At 44.3% G+C, this 12,244-nt stretch overlaps 1 protein-coding gene across 1 annotated transcript; it reads right to left on the bottom strand.

The window, feature by feature from the left end:
• Nucleotides 1-890: 890 nt before the first annotated feature.
• Nucleotides 891-11,101, bottom strand: LOC144807229 (uncharacterized). The gene is made up of 5 exons (XM_078673085.1): nt 11,009-11,101; nt 7,142-7,547; nt 6,392-6,805; nt 5,395-5,971; nt 891-1,470 (listed from the first exon to the last, which is right to left on the bottom strand). The coding sequence occupies exons 1-5, from the start codon at nt 11,099-11,101 to the stop codon at nt 891-893; spliced, it is 2,070 nt and encodes a 689-aa protein (XP_078529211.1).
• Between the last annotated feature and the right edge of the window lie 1,143 nt (nt 11,102-12,244).

Consider the following 12,244-nt stretch of genomic DNA (forward strand, 5'->3'; position numbering starts at 1 on the left):
TTTTGCCAGCACTAACACTTCTCTGTGTCAAGTAAAGACCTTGAGAGTTTTGTAACTTTCAGATACTCAAATTGTGGATTCTGTTGCAATGAAAGATTTTTCCAGGCCTGAAATTTCTTTGGAGGTTGCATGCGGGCAGCCTAAGTTATCCTGCAAGAGTTTCTTGATGAATTCTATTGCAACTACAATATGTGCTCTCTCATGTAAAGTCAGGTTGTTAGAAGCTTTTCTGCAACTCAAGATACGCCTTACTTTTCACCTGATGTGGATGCATTTCTCATGTTTAGTGATATCTCCTTTCTGAGTATAACGTTTCTGGCTTTCCCCTCCTGTATATGGCTTTAGTCCAGTGTGAATTCTCTCATGTGAAATGACATTGTATTCGAGACTAAACCTTATCTGACATTCAGGACACACATAAGGCTTTTTTCCCCCGTGTGAGTTCGCTCATGTCAAGTGAGAAGTAATTTGTACCCAAAACATTGCTTGCATTTCAAGCACTCATGAGGTTTTTCCCCAGAGTGGGATCTCTCATGAAGCATAACTCTGTCTTTCAGATTCAACCTTTTATGGCATAAGGATTTTCTCCAGTGTGGAGTTTCTCATGGTGAGATAGCGTTTTTCTCTGCAGCTTTTCTGGCATTCAGAGCACTCATAAGGTTTTTCATCAGTATGGAGTCGCTTATATTTAGTGAGGCTGTGCCTATCAAATAGGAATTTCTGGCATTCCCAGAAATTGGTAATGTTTTTTCCCTGTGTGCGTCTGCTCATGTAGAGTGAGATTGAGTTTAAAATGTATGCTTTTCTGGCATTCGGAGAACTGATTATTTTGATGGTGTGTTTTCTTATGGCACTTGTAACCATCTCTACCTCTGAATCTTTTCTGACATTTAGAACACTGATAAAAAAAATTCTCGAGTGTGGATTTTCACATGATCAGTGAGATTAGATTTTTGTATGAAACATTTTTGGCATTCGGAGCACTGATAAGGTTTTTCCCCAGTGTGGGTTCTTATATGCTGAGTGAGATGGCTTTTTACACTGAAACATATCTGGCATTCGGAGCACTGATAAGGTTTTTCCCCAGTGTGGATTCTTATATGCTGAGTGAGACTGCTTTTTATACTGAAACATATCTGGCATTCGGAGCACTGATAAGGTTTTTCCCCAGTGTGGATTCTTATATGCACAGTGAGATGGCTTTTTTGACTGAAACATTTGTGGCATTCAAAGCACTGATAAGGTTTTTCCCCAGTGTGGATTCTTATATGCTGAGTGAGATCCCTTTTTTGCCTGACACATATCAGGCATTCAGAGCACTGATAAGGTTTTTCCCCAGTGTGGATTTTTATATGCTCAGTGAGATTGCTTTTTTGACGGAAACATTTGTGGCATTCAGAGCACTGATAAGGTTTTTCCCCAGTGTGGGTTCTTATATGCTGAGTGAGACTGCTTTTTTCACTGAAACATGTGTCGCATTCAGTGCACTGATAACGTTTTACCCAAGTGTGGGTCCTTGTATGTTTAGTGAGTCTTTTTTTGTCACTGAAACATTTCTGGCATTCAGAGCACTGATAAGGTTTTTCCCCAGTGTGGAATCTCACATGTGCAGTTAGAAGTGATTTAAGTTTGAAATGTTTTGGGCATTCAGAGCACTGATAATGTTTTTCCACAGAGTGGGTTAATGCATGTTGATATAGACTCGCTTTGACTCTAAAGCTTTTCTGGCATTCAGAGCACTGAAAAGGTTTTTCCCCAGTGTGGATTCTCATATGCTCAGTGAGATAAGATTTACGCCTGAAACTTTTTTGGCATACTTTGCACTGAAAGTGGTTTTCCCCTGTGTGCATTCTGTCAAATTCTGTGAGATATGATTTATGGCTGTATCTTTTTGGGCACAGGTAACTTTTTTCCCTAACTTCGGTTATTTTGCCTCAATTTTAGAGTCGGGCTTGTTTAGATAATGCTCAGCACTTATCTCTAAAAGAAATTGTGTGTAATCTTCTCAACACTTGAATTGAGCAAAAAATGTCGGGAAGCAGTCCTGTAACACCTGTTGAAATCTTTCTAACATATAATAGTCTTTAGGTAATAGCCTCTCCGGCAGCAACTTAATTTGTGACTGAAGTTTTTCTCAAATCTATTTGTATAGGTTCTTAGCAATGCAGTAATAAGGTGTTAGTCTGATATTTAATGATTAAACTGATAAGTACCTTTTTGCACTGGTGTAATGGCAGTAACTGAGGGCTTTAGAACGTGCAGAGTACTATTGTGGATCATTAGTCGCAGAACATCAGTTCCTTCTACCCTTTCTATGTTTGGGGTAAGTTTAAGGTTTGTAGTTCTGAGGATGAGGATTTATTTACATTAGATATAGCGCAACAGTGCTCCTTTAATCCATTTTTATATTTAACAGTTTTACATATCACTCCTGCACAACAGATAATGTTGAGGCGATTTACATAGAATTACAGAACAGTACACAATAAAAAGGAAACAATCTGAGATAGTCATTAACACAATAAAGTGGTGAATTTTTAAGGTTTTCGCAAGAAAGAGCAGAGTGGGTCAAGGTGTTTTATATCCCGAGGCAGATAGTCTCAAACTTGCGTAACTGGTTAAAAACGGTTGTTGAACAAAGGTGATTTTCCAATCTTTTGGTTGTTAACGTGTCAGCTTAGGAGTCTTCTTTCAGCGTCTTTTCTTTGATGGTATCCAGAAGAAACCTTTAGTTGTAACTTTCTTTTATGTAGTGTGTGCTTCCTCTCTAAAATTACATGATGCTTTAGATGAACGTTATTCTGTCATGCTGAGGCAATTTGTCTTTCTGATAATATTTCAGATGAGGATGCTGAAGCGGTCTTTCTACATTATTTCTGATGCTGTGTGCACAGATATGGCTTTGCTCTGGGTTAATGAAATGCAAATTAAAGACTTCACTTACAGGTATAGTACTTTCCTCGCCACACTTCGATTTTTGGAAATTGTTTAAACGTAGAATGCTGGATGTTCTTCAGTTTTTCAAAATAATCCTTCTTATGGCACTGACATTCAGTTGCTTAGTGCTAAATCTTGCTTTCTTCGTCCGTAATTTCAATCACCTATAGTATTAAAATTAAATAGTTAATACATGTACATTTCCAAAAATATAATTTACAAGCCAAATCAATGCAGAATTTTGAATATGCTGAGCTGTTTTTCAGACAGAGCAGAGTGCAGAATGGTAGCATGAGAGTACTTGGATGTAGGAGTGAGGATTTGTAGAATTTTCAACATTTTATTAAGCTCAGAAAGGAAACATGTACCCTATGGAGTTGCAACATAGAATCCCAAAGGCAGATATGAAAGTCATATGGACTGGCACCAAACAGATAAAAAAATATATATACTATTAATTAATTTGTAATGTAGATTTCTGGGATGGGAATTACTCGTCCACGGACAACAGGCATTTCGCCTGCCCTGAGTTACCACCTACTTGTATCTGGCATCCTGACTTTTGAGCTCTGGCCTCTGCCGCACGCAAATCTATTGTGTGCTGCGAGGACTATGCCTAGACCTATCCCTCAACTATGGTCCAGAGTGTGAATCAAGGGCAATGAAATTAAGGCGTACTTTCATGTTTTCATTTTATTCCACCTGATTATCAGTTGTTAGGTTTTTCTGCATCTGGACCAGGACACAATTTTTTTCCAGACAGAAGAATTAGACTGCAAAGATGCATAAGACGCTGGGTGCAGCAGAAGCAGCCAAGACTTATGCTATTTTTTTTACTAACTGGGGGAAACACACAATTCTTCCCTCTGTTGGTGTTCACAGTCGTTGTCGGTCTGTGATTCGGCATTGAGTGCAGAGCGTATCGAGTAGAGGCGAGGGGCCAAGCCGAGCCGAAGAGGAGTTGACGAACAAGCGGAGCAGAGCCTGGGATCTCTGCCCGGGTTTGTTTTGCGACCGGTTCCCACTCCCGAAGGTTTCTCCCGCTTCACCCGCGTCCTGTTATGAGGGCGCTTTAAGTTCTACAGATCTGCTGTGGGGGCAGGAATGGCCGCTGCCAGCACCGCGGTGCTAAGGCGCTGCTAGTGCTGCTCGTGCGGCGGCCGCTGCAGGGGTCAAAGAAGCTTTGACCTGCGGTGCTGCTGGTGCGGCGGCTGCAGCAGGGCACAGAGGAGAACGGAGAAGAACAGAGGGCACAGAGGAGCCTTGGCCTGCCGCCTGATTTTACGTATTTACTAAGCATTGAGCAGAGCAGAGCTGAGCCGAGGAGTAGAGGGAAGTGCCTACATTTGCCGTCTGTAGTGGGACTGGCTCTGGATCCTGCTCTTGCTCCTGAACGATTGCCAGCATTCTCCCTTGTACTCTTTTCAGCGATGAATAGCAACGAACAAGCAATGAACAGTGAGTGGTGAGTGACGAGTGGCAAGAGGTGTGTGGCATGTGGCGAGTAGTTAAGGTTGATCGGTCCGTAAGTCGCTGAGCCATTGAAGTCTGTAACAAGTCTGTAATACAAAATCTGAGAAATTATGCAAAGGGGAAAGTGACAATAGACTTTGACCCTGTTGAAGCACCCCTCGACTCCTGAATTACTCTGCATGCCTAGACTACAGAAAGCCCTACCCGGAACCCGGATATTAATCAATCGATTAATTAATTAATTTATTTAATAAGTTACCAGCAGTACCAACGGATTCAGTACTGAGGTGTGCTTTGGGGGTGTTTTCCCTTGGAGGTGTTTGGAGGTGTTTTTGTCCTATTAAAGGCACCCGTTGGTCTTGTCACTGGCCCGTTTGATTTTCTGAAAGAAGCAAGACTTCTTCACCTTAGAGGGTGTATTATGAGGTAAGGAAAGGAGCGGCCACCTTTCCCTCCTATCAAAAGGAAAAGAAAAATACAACAAACACTGATATTAGATACGTTTAAAATAAAACAGGCAGGTGACATACTCTCCTTTAAATAATCTAAGGTCCATACATTTTGGGAAATTGAGAAAGTCATCACCTCCACCACCACATCAACCACCACCACCACGTCCACCGTGAAATAGCGTTTTTTTTCTCTGCAGCTTTTCTGGCATTCAGAGCACTCATAAGGTTTTTCATCAGTATGGAGTCGCCTATGGTTAGTGAGGCTGTGCCTATCAAATAGGAATTTCTGGCATTCACAGCATTGGTAATGTTTTTTCCCTGTGTGCGTCTGCTCATGTAGAGTGAGATTGAGTTTAAAATTGATGCTTTTCTGGCATTCGGAGCACTGAATTATTTTGATGGTGTGTTTTCTTATGGTGCTTGTAACCATCTCTACCTCTGAATCTTTTCTGAAATTTTAGAGCACTGATCATTTATTTATATAGTGTGGATTCTCACATGTTCAGTGAGATGAGATTTACGGATGAAACATTTTTTACAATCGGAGCACTGATAAGGTTTTTCCCCAGTGTGGATTCTTACATGCTGAGCGAGAGTCCTTCTTTCACTGAAACATTTGTGACATTCAGAGCACTGATAAGGTTTTTCCCCAGTGTGGGTTCTTATATGATGAGTGAGACGGCTTTTTTCAATGAAACATTTCTGGCATTCAGAGCACTGATAAGGTTTTTCCCCAGTGTGGGTTCTTATATGATAAATGAGACTGTTTTTTGTACTGAAACATATGTGGCATTCAGAGCACTGATAAGGTTTTTCCCCAGTGTGGGTTCTTGTATGCTGAATGAAACTGCTTTTTACACTGAAACATTTCTGGCATTCAGAGCACCGATAACGTTTTACCCTAGTGTGGAATCTGACATGTGCAGTTAGAAGTGATTTAAGTTTGAAATCTTTTGAGCATTCAGAGCACTGATAAGGTTTTTCCCCAGTGTGGGTTCTTATATGCTGAGTGAGACTGATTTTGTCTCTGAAACATTTCTGACATTCAGAGCATGGATAGGGTTTTTCCCCAGTGTGGGTTATTGTATGTCGAGAAAGACTTCTTTTGTCTCGGAAATATTTCTGGCATTCAGAGCACTGATAAGATTTTTCCCCAGTGTGGGTTTTTATATGCAGCGTGAGACAGCCTTTTTGACTGAAACATTTCTGGCATTCAGAGCACTGATAAGCTTTTTCCCCAGTGTGGGTTCTTGTATGCCGAGTGAGACAGCCTTTTTGACTGAAACATTTCTGGCATTCAGAGCACTGATAGCGTTTTACCCAAGCGTGGATCTTTGTATGCTGTGTGAGACTACTTTTTATACTGAAACATTTCTGGCCTTCAGAGCACTGATAAGGTTGTTCCACAGAATGGGTTATTGCATGTCGAGAAAGACTTTGTTTGCTACCCAACGTTTTCTGGCATTCAGAGCACTGATTAGGTTTTTCCCCAGTGTGGAATCTCAAATGTGCAGTTAGAAGTGATTTACGGTGGAAATGTTTTGGGCATTCAGAGCACTGATAAGGGTTTTCTCCAGAGTGGATTCTTGCATGTTCAGTGAGTCTGCTTTTGTAACTGAAACATTTCTGGCATTCAGGGCACTGATAAGGTTTATCCCCAGTGTGGGCTCTTATATGCTGATTGAGACTGATTTTGTAACTGAAACATTTCTGGCATTCAGAGCACTGATAAGGTTTATCCCCAGTGTGGGTTATTGTATGTCGAGAAAGACTTCTTTTGTCTCGGAAATATTTCTGGCATTCAGAGCACTGATAAGGTTTATCCCCAGTGTGGGTTTTTATATGCAGCATGAGACAGCCTTTTTGACTGAAACATTTCTGGCATTCAGAGCACTGATAAGCTTTTTCCCCAGTGTGGGTTCTTGTATGCCGAGTGAGACAGCCTTTTTGACTGAAACATTTCTGGCATTCAGAGCACTGATAACGTTTTACCCAAGCGTGGATCTTTGTATGCTGTGTGAGACTACTTTTTGTACTGAAACATTTCTGGCATTCAGAGCACTGATAAGGTTGTTCCACAGAATGGGTTATTGCATGTCGAGAAAGACTTTGTTTGCTACACAACGTTTTCTGGCATTCAGAGCACTGATAAGGTTTTCCCCCAGTGTGGAATCTCAAATGTGCAGCTAGAAGTGATTTACGGTGGAAATGTTTTGGGCATTCAGAGCACTGATAAGGGTTTTCCCCAGAGTGGATTCTTGCATGTTCAGTGAGTCTACTTTTGTAACTGAAACATTTCTGGCATTCAGAGCACTGATAAGGTTTATCCCCAGTGTGGGTTATTGTATGTCGAGAAAGACTTCTTTTGTCTCGGAAATATTTCTGGCATTCAGAGCACTGATAAGGTTTTTCCCCAGTATGGGTTTTTATATGCAGCGTGAGACAGCCTTTTTCACTGAAACATTTCTGGCATTCAGAGCACTGATAAGGTTTTTCCCCAGTGTGGGTTCTTGTATGCCGAGTGAGACAGCCTTTTTGACTGAAACATTTCTGGCATTCAGAGCACTGATAAGCTTTTTCCCCAGTGTGGGTTCTTGTATGCCGAGTGAGACAGCCTTTTTGACTGAAACATTTCTGGCATTCAGAGCACTGATAACGTTTTCCCCAAGCATGGATCTTTGTATGCTGTGTGAGACTACTTTTTATACTGAAACATTTCTGGCATTCAGAGCACTGATAAGGTTGTTCCACAGAATGGGTTATTGCATGTCGAGAAAGACTTTGTTTGCTACAAAACCTTTCCTGGCATTCAGAGCACTGATAAGTTTTTTCCCCAGTGTGGAATCTCAAATGTGCAGTTAGAAGTGATTTACGGTGGAAATGTTTTGGGCATTCAGAGCACTGATAAGGGTTTTCCCCAGAGTGGATTCTTGCATGTTCAGCGAGTCTACTTTTGTAACTGAAACATTTCTGGCATTCTGAGCACTGATAAGGTTTATCCCTAATGTGGGTTCTTCTATGCTGAATGAGACTGTTTTTGTCAATGAAACATTTTTGGCAATCAGTGCACTGATAAGGTTTATCACGAATGTGGGTTTTTCTATGCCGAGTGAGACTGTCTTTGTCACTGAAACAATTCTGGCATTCAGAGCACTGATAAGGTTTTTCCCCAGTGTGGATTCTCATATGTTCAGTGAGTTTAGATTTACGGCTGAAACTTTTTTGGCATACTTTGCAGGGAGAGTGGTTTTCCCCAGTGTGGATTCTCATATGCTCAGTGAGATAAGATTTACGCCTGAAACTTTTTTGGCATACTTTGCACTGAGAGTGGTTTTCCCCAGTGTGCATTCTGTCAAATTCTGTGAGATAAGATTAATGGCTGTATCTTTTTTGGCACAGATCACTTTTTTCCCCAACTTTGGTTATTTTGCCTCGAACGAGGCGGGTTTGAACACTGAATTTGTTCTCACAGTCCGTGTTTTTATAAGGTGGATTCCTAGAGTTAGTATCTCTATGTTTAGTTTTCTCTTGCCTATATGCCACGGTAAGAGTGAACCTGATTTTAGAGTTGGGCTTGTTTAGAAAATGTTCAGCATTTATCTCTAAAAGAAATTGTGTATAATCTTCTTAACACTTGAATTGAGCAAAATATGTCTGGAAGCAGCCCTGTAACATCTGTTGACATTTTTCTAACAGATAATAGTCTTTAGGTAATAGCCTCTCCGGCAGCAACTTATTTTGTGACTGAAGTTTTTCTCAAATCTATTTGTATAGGTTCTTAGCAATGCAGTAATAAGGTGTTAGTCTGATATTTAATGATTAAACTGATAAGTACCTTTTTGCACTGATGTAATGGCAGTAACTGGGCGTTAGAACGTGCACAGTACTATTGTGGATCATTAGTCGCAGAACATCAGTTCCTTTTACCCATGCGATGTTAGGTGTGAGGTTAAGGTTTATAGTTCTGAAGACGAGGATTTATTTACAGTAGCTATAGCGCAACGGTGCTCCTTTAATCCATTTTTATACTTAACAGTTGTACATCTCACTCCTGCACAACAGATAATGTCGAGGCGATTTACATATAATTACAGAACAGTACACAAAAAAAGGAAACAATCTGAGATGGTCATTAACACAATAAAGTGGTGAATTTTTAAGGTTTTCGCAAGAGTGAGCAGTGTGGATCGTGGTGTCCTATCCAGAGGCAGATAGTCTCAAACTTGCATAACTGGTTAAAAACGGTTGTTGAACAAAGGTGATTTCCCAATCTTTTGGTTGTTAACGTGTCAACTTCGGAGTCTTCTTTCAGCGTCTTTTCTTTGATAGTATCCAGAAGAAACCTTTAGTTGTAACTTTCTTTTATGCAGTGTGTGCTTCCTCTCTAGAATTACATGATGCCTTAGATGAATGTTATTCTGCCATGCTGAGGCAATTTGTCTTTCTGATAATATTTCAGATGAGGATGCTGAAGCGGTCTTTCTACATTATTTCTGATGCTGTGTGCACAGATATGGCTTTGCTCTGGGTTAATGAAATGCAAAATTAGAGACTTCACTTACAGGTATAGTACTTTCCACACCTAGATTTTTGGAAGAATGCTGGATGTCCTTCAGATTTTCAAAGTAATCCTTCTTATGGCACCGACTTTCAGTTGCCTTGTGCTAAATCTTGCTTTCTTTGTCCGTAATTTCAATCATCTATAGTATGAAAATGAAATAGTTAATACATGTACATTTCCAAAAATATACTTTACAAGCCAAATCAATGCAAAATTTTGAAAATGTTGAGCTGTTGAGAGTACTTGGATGTAGGAGTGAGGATTTGTAGAATTTTCAACATTTTATTAACTCACAAAGGATACATGGAGTTGTAATACAGAATCTCAAAGGCAGCAATTAAAGTCATATGGACTGGCACCAAACAGATATTTAAAAAAAAATGGAGGGAATGACCCCTCCACGGACAACAGGCATTTTCCCCTGCACTGAGGTACCACCTACTTGTATCTGGTATTCTGACTTTTGAGCTCTGGCCTCTGCCTCAAGCAAATCTATTGTGTGCTGCGAGGACTATGCCTAGACCTATCCCTCAACTATGGTCCAGAGTATGAATCAAGGGCAATGAAATTAAGCCGTACTTTCATGTGTTCATTTTATTCCACCTGATTATCAGTTGTTAGGTTTTTCTGCACCTGGACTTACTGGGTGCAGAAAATCAGGACACAATTTCTTTCCAGACAGAAAAATTAGACTGCAAAGACGCATAAGACTCTGGGTGCAGCAGAAGCAGCCAAGACTTATGCTGTTTTTTTTTTTTTTTACTAACTAGGGGAACAAACGGGCGTGGCCAAGCAGCATGGCCGGCAGGACGTGAGCTCCGCTAGCTCCCGGCCTGAGAACCCATAAATCCTGCTTATATATCCTGTAAGTGCTCGGAACCGGTTGCGGCGGTGGTCGGAGGATCCCCTCCCACTGGTGACCCCCCCTGTGAGTGGCGGTGGTGAAAGCCGGGGCGCACAGCCGAACCGCAAGCTGATGTGGGTGAGCCCCGGGCCTCTAACTACAAGAGGCCGGGGTCTGAGGCCTAGGCGGGAGTGACTGAGGTGGAGCGGACCCAATCCCCTGTGGCTCCCGGAGGGCCCGGCGCCTTCATACCCGTGCCGGAGCCTGCTGCCATCTACGGCTGCTGTGGCGGACCCTAGAGCCTGCTGGTTGCTGCCACGGGAGTGCCATATCGGCCGGCACCCGCGGAGGTGGCCGCACCGGAAGGCCTTTCTCGCCGGCGCCGCATCGCGGAGTAGGTGGAGGCTGTGGGAGACGCCTGCAGTGACAGTGAGGAGACCCTGTCGGCCCTAGCGACCCAGTCCTTTGGGTGCCCGGCGGAAGGACGGAGGCTGTGCGTGACGGAGGTGGCTTGGCTCGTGGTCCTCTGGCCTGCCCCGTTGCGGCGACTTTCCCCTGCTGGCGGCTGGCGGCCATTGGAAGGTCCAAACACGCCGATCCGACTGCTGGAGAGGGTCTGAGACCCCTGGGAGTGGAGCTGCTCTGCGGCCATATACGCCCTGCTGGGAGAGGATTGGGGGCCCGGAGGGCGCTCCGGTGAGTGGCGTTCCATATCCTGATCCCCCCTCCACACTGACTTGCCTGTTCCGGGGGGCGGCGCACCGAAGGGGACTGGTGTGTGGTGTGGGTCCACTTCACCGGACTGAGGCTGATGGGGCCTGGATCTTGACCCATTTCACGCGGTGTCGACGCTTTGTGCCTGGGGGGGGTCGCCCTACGTCACTGCATCCCTGTACCCATTGACTGGGTGTCGCCTGGGACTTCAGATCTGAGGGTGCCCAGTGCTGTTACAACCTGAGGGGGCACCCCGAGTGGCTGGTGAGCGCTCTTGGCACTGGCCATGCGTAAAGACAGAATGTCGCGTGTCACGCAGCCCAACACCATCACCCCATATACTACGCAGCGGCTGCCCTCCCAACGGATTACGCGCCAATCAGGCCAGGATGAGGGAGTGGGAGATCCTGGGGAGCCAACACGGGCGGATTTGTTGAAAGCCATACAGGGCTCACATCCTGCACTAGAGAGGCAGATCGAGACGGTCTCCATAGACATCAACCTGCTGCGCACTGACCTTCGTAAGGTTGCTGATAAGGTCACTGATGCCGAGGGGAATATTGCGAAGCTGCAGGGTGAGGTGGCCACTCTCAAAAAGACAGTCACGCACCTCACAGCTGCGACACAGGCTCTGGAGCGAAGGGCTGAGGATGCAGAGGGAAGGGCCCGCCGAAGCAACATACGGGTCCTTGGGGTGCCAGAACGGCTGGAGGCGGGGAACGCTGAACGCTTTCTGGAAACATGGATCCGTACAACGCTGTGCCCGGTGGGCCTCTCAAACGTCTTTGTCATCGAGCGAGCGCACCGTGCTCTGGTCCTGCCGCCGCGCCCCGGTGCGCCCCCCCCCCCGCGAGCCTTGATCGCCAAAATCCTGAACTATAGAGATCACGATTGTATTCTGCGGGTGGCACGGGAAACAGCGGATCTCACCATCGAGAACAGCCGGGTGTCCATCTACCCTGACTACACGCAACAAGTCCAGGAGCAGAGGAAGTCCTATTTGGGGTGAAAAGGAAGCTGCGCGAGATGAAGCTGCAATATATGCTATTGTATCCCGCAAAGCTCAAGGTACTCTCGCAAGGGAAGGTGCACTTTTTTGACTCTCCGGCGGAGGTTTGGGAGTGGCTGGAAATCCGAGGCGACGACCTCCCGCCCGGGGAACGGGTGGGACCCCGAGAGACCTGGGGAACACGGCCTTCACGGAGACGCCGTAGCAGACGGAGGCGCGGATCTGGGTCGGCTGACCCGGAGGAAACTAGGATT

Source organism: Lissotriton helveticus, unplaced genomic scaffold (genome assembly GCF_964261635.1).
Source record: "Lissotriton helveticus unplaced genomic scaffold, aLisHel1.1 SCAFFOLD_586, whole genome shotgun sequence".
NCBI classification, from domain to species: domain Eukaryota; kingdom Metazoa; phylum Chordata; class Amphibia; order Caudata; family Salamandridae; genus Lissotriton; species Lissotriton helveticus.

Excerpts from the sequence above, each read along its gene's own strand:
- LOC144807229 (XM_078673085.1), bottom strand. The coding sequence starts at position 11,101 with ATGGGTCAAGATCCAGGCCCCATCAGCCTCAGTCCGGTGAAGTGGACC. Across the intron at positions 6,806-7,141 it reads GAAATGTTTCAGTTACAAAA|GCTGTCTCACTCGGCATACA; the intron begins GTAGACTCACTG and ends TCAGTCAAAAAG. Across the intron at positions 5,972-6,391 it reads ATGCCCAAAACATTTCCACC|ACAAAAGAAGTCTTTCTCGA; the intron begins GTAAATCACTTC and ends AATATTTCCGAG.